The sequence below is a fragment of the Lynx rufus genome, unplaced genomic scaffold, assembly GCF_022079265.1.
Source record: "Lynx rufus isolate CCGP_SWC_20201006 ecotype Redwood Valley unplaced genomic scaffold, mLynRuf1.p SCAF_16, whole genome shotgun sequence".
In the NCBI taxonomy this organism is placed as follows: domain Eukaryota; kingdom Metazoa; phylum Chordata; class Mammalia; order Carnivora; family Felidae; genus Lynx; species Lynx rufus.
Genome location: NW_025814830.1, coordinates 44,290,476 through 44,305,428, shown reverse-complemented (window position 1 = coordinate 44,305,428; position 14,953 = coordinate 44,290,476). Strand labels below are relative to the sequence as shown.

At 40.8% G+C, this 14,953-nt stretch overlaps 1 protein-coding gene across 1 annotated transcript in view; it reads right to left on the bottom strand.

Moving 5' to 3' along the window:
• Window positions 1-14,953, bottom strand: part of HYDIN (HYDIN axonemal central pair apparatus protein) — a 340,954-nt gene that overhangs the window by 248,822 nt on the left and 77,179 nt on the right. The window contains 1 exon segment of the mRNA XM_047079251.1: window positions 8,448-8,547. Within this exon segment, the coding sequence (XP_046935207.1) occupies window positions 8,448-8,547 (100 nt within the window).

Below are 14,953 nucleotides of genomic sequence, written 5' to 3'. Positions count from 1 at the left end.
CTGTGTTCCGACAGCAAGCGCGACTTAGCATCTGGGAGGTCATAAGTTAACAGCTCTGCTCAGAAAGCGGGAAGGCTGGAGGACAAAGGGAGGGTGAGCTGCGGAGCCCCCGGACGACAGAGCTCAGTTTGGCGGGGAACAAAGGCGCTCGCCAGCGCCATCTCCCCCGCCCATCCCCCAGCCAAAATCCCAAAGGGAACCGGTTCCGGCCAGGGAAATTGCTCGTTCCGCGCAAACACCCAACTCTGTGCTTCTGCGGAGCCAAACCTCCGGCAGCGGATCTGACTCCCTCCGGCTGCCACAGGGCCCCTCCTGAAGTGGATCACCTAAGGAGAAGCGAGCTAAGCCTGCCCCCCCTGCCGCCGTGCACCTTGCCTTCCCACCCCAGCTAATACGCCAGATCCCCAGCATCACAAGCCTGGCAGTGTGCAAGTAGCCCAGATGGGCCACGCCACCCCACAGTGAATCCCGCCCCTAGGAGAGGGGAAGAGAAGGCACACACCAGTCTGACTGTGGCCCCAGCGGTGGGCTGGGGGCAGACATCAGGTCGGACTGCGGCCCCGCCCACCAACTCCAGTTATACACCACAGCACAGGGGAAGTGCCCTGCAGGCCCTCACCACACCAGGGACTATCCAAAATGACCAAGCGGAAGAATTCCCCTCAGAAGAATCTCCAGGAAATAACAACAGCTAATGAGCTGATCAAAAAGGATTTAAATAATATAACAGAAAGTGAATTTAGAATAATAGTCATAAAATTAATCGCTGGGCTGGAAAACAGCATACAGGACAGCAGAGAATCTCTTGCTACAGAGATCAAGGGACTAAGGAACAGTCACGAGGAGCTGAAAAACGCTTTAAAGGAAATGCAAAACAAAATGCAAACCACCACGGCTCGGATGGAAGAGGCAGAGGAGAGAATAGGTGAACTAGAAGATAAAGTTATGGAAAAAGAGGAACCTGAGAAAAAGAGAGATAAAAAAATCCAGGAGTATGAGGGGAAAATTAGAGAACTAAGTGATACACTAAAAAGAAATAATATACGCATAATTGGTATCCCAGAGGAGGAAGAGAGAGGGAAAGGTGCTGAAGGGGTATTTGAAGAAATAATAGCTGAGAACTTCCCTGAACTGGGGAAGGAAAAAGGCATTGAAATCCAAGAGGCACAGAGAACTCCCTTCAGACGTAACTTGAATCGATCTTCTGCACGACATATCATAGTGAAACTGGCAAAATACAAGGATAAAGAGAAAATTCTGAAAGCAGCAAGGGGTAAACGTGCCCTCACATATAAAGGGAGACCTATAAGACTCGTGACTGATCTCTCTTTTGAAACTTGGCAGGCCAGAAAGAATTGGCACGAGATTTTCAGGGTGCTAGACAGCAAAAATATGCAGCCGAGAATCCTTTATCCAGCAAGTCTGTCATTTAGAATAGAAGGAGAGATAAAGGTCTTCCCAAACAAACAAAAACTGAAGGAATTTGTCACCACTAAACCAGCCCTACAAGAGATCCTAAGGGGGACGCTGTGAGACAAAGTACCAGAGACATCACTACAAGCATAAAACATACAGACATCACAATGACTCTAAACCCGTATCTTTCTATAATAACACTGAATGTAAATGGATTAAATGCGCCAACCAAAAGACATAGGGTATCAGAATGGATAAAAAAACAAGACCCATCTATTTGCTGTCTACAAGAGACTCATTTTAGACCTGAGGACACCTTTAGATTCAGAGTGAGGGGATGGAGAACTATTTATCATGCTACTGGAAGCCAGAAGAAAGCTGGAGTAGCCGTACTTATATCAGACAAACTAGACTTTAAATTAAAGGCTGTAACAAGAGATGAAGAAGGACATTATATAATAGTTACAGGGTCTATCCATCAGGAAGAGCTAACAATTATAAATGTCTATGCGCCGAATACCGGAGCCCCCAAATATATAAAACAATTACTCATAAACAGAAGCAACCTTATTGATAAGAATGTGGTAATTGCTGGGGACTTTAACACCCCACTTACAGAAATGGATAGATCATCTAGACACATGGTCAATAAAGAAACAAGGGCCCTGAATGATACATTGGATCAGATGGACTTGACAGATATATTTAGAACTCTGCATCCCAAAGCAACAGAATATACTTTCTTCTCGAGTGCACATGGAACATTCTCCAAGATAGATCATATACTGGGTCACAAAACAGCCCTTCATAAGTTTACAAGAATTGAAATTATACCATGCATACTTTCAGACCACAATGCTATGAAGCTTGAAATCACCCACAGGAAAAAGTCTGGAAAACCTCCAAAAGCATGGAGGTTAAAGAACACCCTACTAACGAATGAGTGGGTCAACCAGGCAATTAGAGAAGAAATCAAAAAATATATGGAAACAAACGAAAATGAAAATACAACAATCCAAACGCTTTGGGACGCAGCGAAGGCAGTCCTGAGAGGAAAATACATTGCAATCCAGGCCTATCTCAAGAAACAAGAAAAATCCCAAATACAAAATCTAACAGCACACCTAAAGGAAATAGAAGCAGAACAGCAAAGGCAGCCTAAACCCAGCAGAAGAAGAGAAATAATAAAGATCAGAGCAGAAATAAACAATATAGAATCTAAAAAAACTGTAGAGCAGATCAACGAAACCAAGAGTTGGTTTTTTGAAAAAATAAACAAAATTGACAAACCTCTAGCCAGGCTTCTCAAAAAGAAAAGGGAGATGACCCAAATAGATAAAATCATGCATGAAAATGGAATTATTACAACCAATCCCTCAGAGATACAAACAATTATCAGGGAATACTATGAAAAATTATATGCCAACAAATTGGACAACCTGGAAGAAATGGACAAATTCCTGAACACCCACACTCTTCCAAAACTCAATCAGGAGGAAATAGAAAGCTTGAAAAGACCCATAACCAGCGAAGAAATTGAATCGGTTATCAAAAATCTCCCAACAAATAAGAGTCCAGGACCAGATGGCTTCCCAGGGGAGTTCTACCAGACGTTTAAAGCAGAGATAATACCTATCCTTCTCAAGCTATTCCAAGAAATAGAAAGGGAAGGAAAACTTCCAGACTCATTCTATGAAGCCAGTATTACTTTGATTCCTAAACCAGACAGAGACCCAGTAAAAAAGAGAACTACAGGCCAATATCCCTGATGAATATGGATGCCAAAATTCTCAATAAGATACTAGCAAATCGAATTCAACAGCATATAAAGAGAATTATTCACCATGATCAAGTGGGATTCATTCCTGGGCTGCAGAGCTGGTTCAACATTCGCAAATCAATCAACGTGATACATCACCTTAACAAAAAAAAAGAGAAGAACCATATGATCCTGTCAATCGATGCAGAAAAGGCCTTTGACAAAATCCAGCACCCTTTCTTAATAAAAACCCTTGAGAAAGTCGGGATAGAAGGAACATACTTAAAGATCATAAAAGCCATTTATGAAAAGCCCACAGCTAACATCATCCTCAACGGGGAAAAACTGAGAGCTTTTTCCCTGAGATCAGGAACACGACAGGGATGCCCACTCTCACCGCTGTTGTTTAACATAGTGCTGGAAGTTCTAGCATCAGCAATCAGACAACAAAAGGAAATCAAAGGCATCAAAATTGGCAAAGATGAAGTCAAGCTTTCGCTTTTTGCAGATGACATGATATTATACATGGAAAATCCAATAGACTCCACCAAAAGTCTGCTAGAACTGATACATGAATTCAGCAAAGTTGCAGGATACAAAATCAATGTACAGAAATCAGTTGCATTCTTATACACTAACAATGAAGCAACAGAAAGACAAATAAAGAAACTGATCCCATTCACAATTGCACCAAGAAGCATAAAATACCTAGGAATAAATCTAACCAAAGATGTAAAGGATCTGTATGCTGAAAACTATAGAAAGCTTATGAAGGTAATTGAAGAAGATTTAAAGAAATGGAAAGACATTCCCTGCTCATGGATTGGAAGAATAAATATTGTCAAAATGTCAATACTACCCAAAGCTATCTACACATTCAATGCAATCCCAATCAAAATTGCACCAGCATTCTTCTCGAAACTAGAACAAGCAATCCTAAAATTCATATGGAACCACAAAAGGCCCCGAATAGCCAAAGGAATTTTGAAGAAGAAGACCAAAGCAGGAGGCATCACAATCCCAGACTTTAGCCTCTACTACAAAGCTGTCATCATCAAGACAGCATGGTATTGGCACAAAAACAGACACACGGACCAATGGAATAGAATAGAAACCCCAGAACTAGACCCACAAACGTATGGCCAACTCATCTTTGACAAAGCAGGAAAGAACATCCAATGGAAAAAAGACAGCCTCTTTAACAAATGGTGCTGGGAGAACTGGACAGCAACATGCAGAAGGTTGAAACTAGACCACTTTCTCACACCATTTACAAAAATAAACTCAAAATGGATAAAGGACCTAAATGTGAGACAGGAAACCATCAGAACCTTAGAGGAGAAAGCAGGAAAAGACCTCTCTGACCTCAGCCGTAGCAATCTCTTACTCGACACATCCCCAAAGGCAAGGGAATTAAAAGCAAAAGTGAATTACTGGGACCTTATGAAGATAAAAAGCTTCTGCACAGCAAAGGAAACAACCAACAAAACTAAAAGGCAACCAATGGAATGGGAAAAGATATTTGCAAATGACATAGCGGACAAAGGGCTAGTATCCAAAATCTATAAAGAGCTCACCAAACTCCACACCCGAAAAACAAATAACCCAGTGAAGAAATGGGCAGAAAACATGAATAGACACTTCTCTAAAGAAGACATCTGGATGGCCAACAGGCACATGAAAAGATGCTCAACGTCACTCCTTATCAGGGAAATACAAATCAAAACCACACTCAGGTATCACCTCACGCCAGTCAGAGTGGCCAAAATGAACAAATCAGGAGACTATCGATGCTGGAGAGGATGTGGAGAAACGGGAACCCTCTTGCACTGTTGGTGGGAATGCAAATTGGTGCAGCCGCTCTGGAAAGCAGTGTGGAGGTTCCTCAGAAAATTAAAAATAGACCTACCCTATGACCCAGCAGTAGCACTGCTAGGAATTTACCCAAGGGATACAGGAGTACTGATGCATAGGGGCACTTGTACCCCAATGTTCATAGCAGCACTCTCAACAATAGCCAAATTATGGAAAGAGCCTAAATGTCCATCAACTGATGAATGGATAAAGAAATTGTGGTTTATATACACAATGGAATACTACGTGGCAATGAGAAAAAATGAAATATGGCCTTTTGTAGCAACGTGGATGGAACTGGAGAGTGTGATGCTAAGTGAAATAAGCCATACAGAGAAAGACAGATACCATATGGTTTCACTCTTATGTGGACCCTGAGAAACTTAACAGGAACCCATGGGGGAGGGGAAGGAAAAAAAAAAAAAAAAGGACGTTAGAGTGGGAGAGAGCCAAAGCATAAGAGACTGTTAAAAACTGAGAACAAACTGAGGGTTGATGGGGGGTGGGAGGGAGGGGCGGGTGGGTGATGGGTATTGAGGAGGGCACCTTTTGGGATGAGCACTGGGTGTTGTATGGAAACCAATTTGTCAATAAATTTCATATATAAAAAAAAAAAAAGTTTAATCCCAGAATAAACTTGGCCCTTCAGTGTACAGAATTTATGTAGACAAACTAGAGGATTTAAATATGGTTACCAATCATTTTAATACAAAAGTAGAACAACTCTTAGAATTTGAGAGGGTGGGGCACCTGGGTGGCTCAGTTGGTTGAGCGACCGACTTCGGCCCAGGTCATGATCTCACGGTTTGTGAGTTCGAGCCCCGGGTCGGGCTCTGTGCTGACAACTAAGAGCCTGGAGCCTGCTTTGGATTCTGTGTCTCCTCCTCTCTCTGCTCCTCCCCCACTCATGCTCTGTCTCTGTCTCAGAAATAAATAAATATTAAAAAAAAATTAACAGGAAAATTTGAGAGGATGGAATGGTGATGAGCAGGTCAGGGGTCCCAACACGTGTACATGTCAAAGAGAGACCGTAGAATTGATGGAACAAAAAATATAGTTTTAAGTATATTATTTAAAGCTACAAATAAAACTCGAAAAATAAAATAAAAATAATTGGGTTGCCAGGGGCTGAGGTGGAGGAATGGGATGGCCTGTGACGTGGCAGGAAGGAACTTCGTGGTGTGATGGAAATATTCTGTATCTTTATTTTGGTGGCAGTTATTCTATTGGGGTTTGTCAAGGCTTGCAGAACTGTACGCCAAAAACCGGTGAAATATACTGCATGTAAATTATTATTTTTTAAAAGGAACACGCTTTAAAAAAAAAAAGGTGTATTCATTTATTTTGAGAGAGAGAGAGAGAGAACAGGGGAGGGGCAGAGAGAGGGAAAGAGAGAATCCCAAGTAGGCTCCATGTTGTCAGCGCAGAAACAAATGTAGGACTTGAACCCACGAACTGTGAGATCATGATCTGAGCCAAAATCAAAAGCTGGACACTTAACGGCCTGAGCCACCCAGGCGCCCCAACTGCATGTATATTATAACTCAGTAAGGCGAGCAAGGGAACAATAAGATCATAAGGGAACTAAATCCTTATCTTTCAGAGCGGGAGTCTCAAAAGGTAATGTGAGAAGCTGGCAAATCAACAAAACAGCAACATAAGTATAGAATTAGTAAGGAAAGTTACCACCACAAGAAACAGCCAAAAGTGCTTCATCTTGAAAGTAACACTGGAGACTACTCTTTAGCTTTATCACCTGATTATCTACCTGTTTTACTTATTTATTGGCATCAGTATTTTAAAAGAGAATTCTGAGGCATTTTTAAAATATAGAACACCTTCCAGAGTAGTACGAAGAGCCTCCATACATCCTTTACCCAATAATCTCCTCTATAGCAAAGGATCCAGTCATCCAGATGTCATGTCTCTTGAGTCTCACTCAATCTGGAACAGTTCAGTCTTTTCTTGACTTTCATGAGCTTGATATTTTTGAAGATTACAAGCTGTTAATTTTGGTTTTTTCTTCAATTTGGATTAATCTAATGTTTCCCCATAATTAGACCATGTTAGATGTTTTGACCCTAATATCAGTGAAGAGATGTCTGTTTTCATTGTATCCTAGTGAGCAGTCCGTGAGGTTGATTTGCTGGATTACTACTGTTAGTATTAACTAAGATAACATCTCCCAGTTTTCCTCATTGTAAAGTTAGATTTCTCCCCTTTATAATTAATAAGCATTCTGAGGTAGGATATTTTGAGACTAAATAAAATCCTGTTCTATACCCTGCTTTCACCCATTATTTTAAGATCCATTAAATCTTCAGAATGCTTTTTACCCGAATTCATTATTACCAGAAGTGCTAAATGGTAAATTTTTATTTAGTGGATTCAGAGATTCCTATTTAATCAATGTGTTGTAATCTATTAGTTATCATTATTTATTTTGATTCTTAACTTGTTTCAAATTTGGTCAGTGGAAGTCCCTTTGCTGGCTTCTGTATCACTTTGACATAACCCTGTCGTTCTTTGAGCATTTCCTTAGTTTCCAGCAGGAAAGGAATGTTCCCAGCTCATCTTCTTTCTCTGCCTCAGTCCTGATAAAAGGCCCTCATGGCAGAGGGCAGGATTCAGAAACCAAACTTTGGGTACTCAGTGTGCTCACTGCAATTAGGGTCTTAAAGCTGCCAGGATCTCTTAATAGACACAGTTAGGAAAGATGCAGCTCTATGTACATAAACGTATACACACATTTATACATCTATTTATTTCTGCCTCTGTGCATATCAACAACCATGAGTTCATAGGGAAGGAACTCCAATTCCATTCCAATACCAAAGCCTCATCTTAGCCTTTCTCCTTTCCACACATACATATCTGTCTATCTGCCTCCTCCAAGAGTGAAAAATACTGGCTTTTGTTATCCTCAATATATTTACTTTTGTGTTTAATTCCTCTACCTGTATCCAATCTTCTGAAGCTGTCAGGTTACCACTCTATTTGTACATCCCCCTTGAAGCTTCTGGCCACTGCCAGGCTGTCTTCCCATCCTCCCTGGCTGCATTATTTTGATTAAAAACTCAAAAAGTAAAAAATTCAAAAGCCAAAGACTATAAAAAGAACAAGAATCAAATGTTGAGACTTTGTGTCAAGTAATATTCTTTATTGTTCTAAATATCAAGAGCAAATCCAGCTCCGTGGTTTCCTATCCCCGTGACTACACTATAATTGTAATGTACTTCAAAGTTTGATCTGTTCGAGAAAAAATGAAAAGCGCATAGCTTGACTCTATTATTCCCCTGTTGATATCATGTACTTCCTGTAGTCTGCACACAAACACACACGCACACACATGCATGCACCCCTCTTGATGCTCTGGGCACTTGGTAACCTGAGTTTACCACACAAAGAAAGTCTTTACCTGAAATGTCACAGTAAACTGTCTGCTGATAGAGCTTGGCTTCCAGGGGATTAAAGTACACAGTGATTTCAGCTGATGAGTTAGGCCAGACATCACCTTCCTGAAACCATGAAAGAATCATTAAAAAACAATGTGATAAAGGGAAGACACTGCTTTTAAATGTTGCTATTATGTTATAACCTCAGAAAATTTGAAGGCAATATTTTTACAACAGATAAAAGAAAACACTATTTTACCCAACAGATAGTAAATTTATTCTACTCGTTAAGAGGTGGTACCAGTTGGAAGCAAGCTTCAAAGATAATTTCAGTGAGTTCATGAATATATAATTACTAAAGGAAACTAGGATGTTTAGAACATTTTCAGTATTTGCGTATCCAATGGACACTTGTTGTATGCCAACAGATGCCCAACACTGGGCTTCAGGGATGAAGAAAGGTGAGGTCTGAGACTACAAGGAACTCACATCTTAAAGGGGTCATAAGTATGCTTACAAATATTTTATGATAGATGTGATAGGTGCTTCACCATATCTGTCTGTCTGTCTATCTATCTGATCTATATATCATATCTATCTATCTATATGGTCCAGATGAGTAACTTACTTGATGGAGGGGCCACGTTCCTAACTTTTAAGGTGACAGCACAAGGACATACTCTTAACTTGTGAAAACACAGCAATGGTCCAAAGCAAAACAATGCCCAGATCCAACGCTGGTTCTAATTCAGTGTGATATTTCTTGTTTTAATGCAAACCACTCGAAATTAGTAATAAAGAAACCAAGTTTTGAAATTGTAATACAACATGCTACATATGAGAATCTCCTTGAGGTATTCATTGAAAAATATTTTTGTATTAACCATGTAACCTGGGGCCTCTTCATTAAATTGTCAGGACTGTAAAAGGAGATGCCAGTAGCACCTGCTTCAAAGGGTTTCTCACCCAAAGTCTGACAAGGTCATGCAGGTCAAATGCTTTGCCCCACACTTGGTACACAGTTAGAGCTCAATAAATAACTGTTTAATATAAGTGATGTTACCTTTATGCCACCTGGAAAGAATAAGATAAAAGTATTTTTCAAAAATTAGGGGGGGATGGTGTGTATTTTTCTATGGTTTTTGTAAATAGGACCAAGTAGGGAAAAAGTGATAATCACGTCAGAAAAGTTATAAATGACCCCACTAGCTAAAGAGAAAACTAAAAAAAGACAACTTGGCTCTGTTTCAGACAATCCCCAATGCATATTGTATTCACTCCAGGCTGGCTAGAAATGCACATAGTGGTAGAGTAAAGAATCAAGCAAGGAACAAAATGGTTTACAAAGCAGACATCGAACAAGAGGGTGGAAATAGAAAACTAGAGCCAACTTGGGTTTGTTCATGAAGACAACAGACTGATCAGTGAACTTCCCAGGCAGTATCCTGACTTCACAATGATGAAGGGCACAGAAGCAGTGGTGAGGGCTGTGAGCGTTGCATGGATCCTGGAAGCTCTCACATCCGAGATCAGCCCACTAGAATGAAGGCCCCATGACTGCAGGGACTGTTTTATTCCCAGCACCTAACCCACAAGTGGCTCATAGTCCTCAACATATCTATTCAATCGGCTGTATCCACGACTGTATAGTTATCAGCCGATGCCTATCCATCTTTGCAGCCTGTATCTGCCATATTCTCAGCTGGACAAAAGTCATACAAATTTAGAGCTGAAAGGGACCTCTAGGATCATGTGGGGATAGGGAAGCCCTAAGTGCTTTCATTTATTGAGGCATTTCACTTTTCCAAACTTTGAAACCAGTATTTGTTCCCTTCTGATAAATGGCAAATGCTGGTCCCTTTTGACTTGGGGCTCCAATGATATGGAGTGTTAGGAACACTCTCAGCTAGAACAGACAAAGTGGTCAGGCACAAGAGGTGGCTCGTCCATTCACAGGTCCATTGGTGCACATTTCATCTTAGAACTGAAGATCCGGACTTCCTCCTAACCAGTGGACAAATGTATTCTTCTGGTGGGTTTAGATGCTGCTCTGTTTGGGGGTGCAGAACGGACACGACTAACCTGTTCCTATCCAAACTGACTGACCAAAGGAGCTACTTTGGATCCTAAGAAAACCTATGCTAGAAAAGTCTCACCAGGACAGTAAGATGTGGTCCCAAGAAGGATACACTGGAAATCAGATAAGCTCAGTACATGCGAGAAAATTCAAGCCTCTTAGTGTTTGGGGTGCACCAGACGACTTTCAAAAGCATTATCCCAGCAAGAGAATCCAGGATCCATGCGCACACAAGATGGGAACACACTTAAGTTCTATCCTAGAAGCATTCTTGGACACCGCATCACCACAAAAGTCTGATTAGCAGAACTGGTGGGTTGGAAAACAGTGGGAAGACACACTCTGGAGGTGACCAGAATCTCCCCCAGAGGAGGGAGCATTGGTGTTTGGATATGATCCATAAGAGGATCCTCTGATCTGGAGGCTCCTGGAGGCTGATAAGCCATTCTGTATAGTGAGGAAAGACGAGTGTGAGGGAATCTGAGTCCACAGGGTTCAGTCTGAGTGAATGGGACCATGGGCTCAGTGCCTCCTTATCCTGGGCTGCAGTGGTTTTACTGTGCCAGCAACATCTGCTAGTCACTTGCAGCTTTTACTGAGCCCTGGGAGAAAATTCAAGCACAAATCCTATTCTAAAACCCTCTCCTGGGGGTACCTGGGTGGCTCTGTCAGTTAAGCATCTGACTCTTGATTTTGGCTCAGGTCATGATCTCACAATCGTGAGACTGAGCCCCCTGTTGGGCTCCACACTGAGCATGGAGCCTGCTTAATATTGTCGATCCCTCCTTCTCCCTCTGTTCCTCTCTCACTCTTGCATGCATGCTCTCTCAGAAAGAATAGAAAAAGAAAAGAAAAGAAAGAGAGAGAGGGAGAGAGGGGGTGAGAGAGAGAGAGAGGAGGGAACGAGGGAGGAAGGAAGAAAACCCTCTCCTGGGCTTGTAGGAGTTAATGTACATTAAGAGGACTATGTGTATCTATAAAAAGAGAAATGTGGTCATTCCATTTCCTCTCACAGAGGGATGCTTTCAATATCAGGTCATTTGAAGGAGTTAGGAACTTGTAGAAGGACACTTATTTTTCACTTGGGATTTAAAAGTTAAATAGCTTCTATTTCTTTTTTTCCTTTTTTTCACATTTTAAAAAATGTTTTATTTATTTATTTTGAGGAGGGGTGGAGCAGAGAGAGAGAGAGAGAGAGAGAGAGAGAGAGAGAGAGAGACTTCCAAGCAGGCTATGCACTGCCAGCATGGAGCCTGGCACGGGGGCTCGAACACACAAACCATGAGATCACGACCTGAGTTGAAATCAAGAGGTGGTCATTTAACTGACTGAGCCACTGCTGCTCCAACTTCTATTTCTTTACAGCAAAAACTCTTTATAGCACCTTCTAGCAAATCAGAGAAAACAAACCTCAGAAACAGGCAATCAGCCTAAACTGACCCCACTTTTACTTACATAGCTCTGAAACATTTCACATTACTTCTCAACTCTTCTGAAATTAAATTTCCGTGTCATTTAAGTCTCTGAAAAGAATTTTTCCTTCATTATTGCTCCATTTTAAAATCTCTTTCTGAAAACCAAAACACTCAGAATTTTCCCTGTTGGCTCTGCCATTAATATCCTTTCTTCCCAGTCCTCTGAAACCAACCTCACCACACAGAACACCTGTTGTTCTGCTTTCTTCCATGTGTGTTTTGGGGGGGGGGGTGTGTGTATGACCCATCTTCTATCATCATCTATTCTTCTACTCCAAATGAGAGACTGAGTATATAGAATGTGACCTGTAAGTGACTCTTATTTTGTTTGTTGAATATAATTGTCAAAATGGCCTTCAGTTATGTTTAATTATCTTCCTTCTTGATCTTAATATTTGTTTTTTCCTCAGATCCACAACTGCATTTCATTTCTCAATCAAGCAGCCTACTAGAAGGAATCAGCTTTGAATTTTCAGGTCCAAAGCTAACTCTCATACTGCAGCTTTTACTCAAATATTAAATATTTCTAGAAATGGGATGTCATGCTTCCTTCTGGAACAAGAACAACCAACCAAGTGACTTGCCAGATAGTTTTGAGACTTTTGGAAAGCTGTCTATGAACACACTGCCACTAGTTCATGACATGTGATTGATACCATCATGATAAAGTTGTCCTTTTAAAGTTATCTTCTTAAAAAACCTACATTGACAATGACTAAAGGGGCTATTTAAAAAATATCCTTTAAGAACCCTTAAATAAAAAACAAAATATTTTTTCTAAAATGTTTAACGTTTATTTAATTTTGAGAGAGACAGAGGGCGAGTGGGGGAGGGTCACAGAGAGAGGAAGATGCAGAATCCAGGTTCTCTATGAGCTGTCAGCACAACTCACAAACTACGAGATCATGACCTGAGCCAAAGTCCACTGCTTAACTGAATGAGCCACCCAGGTGCCCCCAAAAACAAAATGTTTTAAAAATCATCTTCCTGGGTGCCTGGGTAGCTCAGTGTCTTAAGTGTCCGACTCTTGATTTCGGCTCAGGTCAGGATCTCGCAGTTCATGAGTTCGAGCCCTACATCAGATTCTGTGCTGGTAGCGTGAAGCCTGCTAGGGATTCTCGCTCTCTCTCCCTCTCTCCCTCTCTGCCCCCCCCCTCAAAATAAGTAAACTTAAAAAAATATTTTAAAATAAAAATCACCTTCCTTCCCACCTATCACCCATCTCCTTCCTCCTTCCTTCCTCCTTCCTTTCTTCTTTCCTCCCTCCCTCCCTCCCTTCCAATGAAAGATTATGGAAAGTTTTGCAAAATTAGAGCCCAACTGCAAGAACAGAGCTACATATATATGTTTAATTCACTTGGTTTATCTGGAAAGTAATTTACAATATGGCTCAATGCCTACCTTTGTCATATAAAATAGTTGCATTTTGATCCCCAACTTAAATTTAGGAGAGTGAGCCAAATGTTTGCTATTCAGATGGTATACTTTCCAATCATACTCCCTAATCTAATGAGACTGAATTGAATCTAACTAAATCATAATATTGGCAACCATTAACCAAGAGTTCATGTTTCCAGCACTGTGTTAAGTGCTGATATACATTATCTGCCTCAAACTTTACAACCTTGTGAAGTAGTATTATCCCATTTTAAAGATGAGACAACCAAGGCAAACAGAAGTATCTCACCCAAGACCACACCAGCAGTAGAGCTGGGATTTTATAATATATTTTCCTTTAATTTCTTTAATTTCCTGAACCCCCACCCTGCCACCGCCCGCAATTATAACAAAAGGTCAGGCCTTACCTTTCTCACATGGTAAAAAAAAAATGCCAGAAGAAATCTAAAGCCACTACAACTGATAACGTTGGGCTGAGATGAAGCCAGCATGACCTGGTGCTCCCATCTGGCAAACATGGTAGGAGAGCCTATATGCTCATATGTTCAGTTACTTTGGAAGGTGACTCAGGAGATTTTTTGGATGACATAGTCAACAGTAATATGTCGCAGCTCTAGAGAAGTGCATTGGTATATCATTATAAAGCTATCCTAGTTGGGTCAGGGTACAGTCAGCTCAGAACAAGTACAGTAAATAATGGCTTCAAGAACATCTGTATAACATGTGATGAATCCCATCATGTTCCAGCAAAATGGAAAAATTCCCGACTACATCAATAAATATTTTCAGCTGTGTTGTCATATTTAAGGAAAAAAATTTTAACTTCTCATGGAAAATAAAAATACCTTCTTAATCAGGTTTCTATCAATCAATTAAAAACAGAAGCACTGATAAGAAGCTATACTCTGTTTCACCACCTACAATTGCTCTTCTAGAATCTTCCAGATCAATGAGAGATATCATAGCTCTCTTTATCATCATTTGGGGCAAGTAGAAGTTGTCTCCAAGAGAAATAAGAAACAAAAATGGAAGCTAATATACTGAAGGTAAACTATCCTAATTATCATTGAGAGAAAAGATCGAGTCGTCATGTGACAGGCAAGGACATACTTGTACTCCATTGTAATTCCTGAGGCAAGACGCTGTGCTTTTCATAAAGTTTTGATTCTCAAAATAATGACCAGAAAAAATTTTAAGAGAGAGAACTAAGATCTGGCCATTGTCAGAGCAAGCTTCACTGAAGATGTGCCCTGTTTTCAATGAGATACTCCAACCCGTCTGCAGTGAAAATTCCACTGAGGTTTTGGAGGAGATGAGGTAGTTGTGTGCGATGTTCATGCCCTTCTCTAGAGAGAACAAATTCTTGTCTCTTTTAACACAGAAGGGTGTTAACTTTTATTTAATGAGCCATGGGAAACTTTCCTGTTTCTAAAGATTCCCCCAGGCCTCCCTCCACCTACGATGGCTCTCCAATACAATAGTGGATGTACCAGGCGGAAAAGGTTTGCCTGAGCACAAAGATCTGAGAGGACGAACAATAATAAAAGGAGACTGAAGGATGGAAAACCATACTGACAGA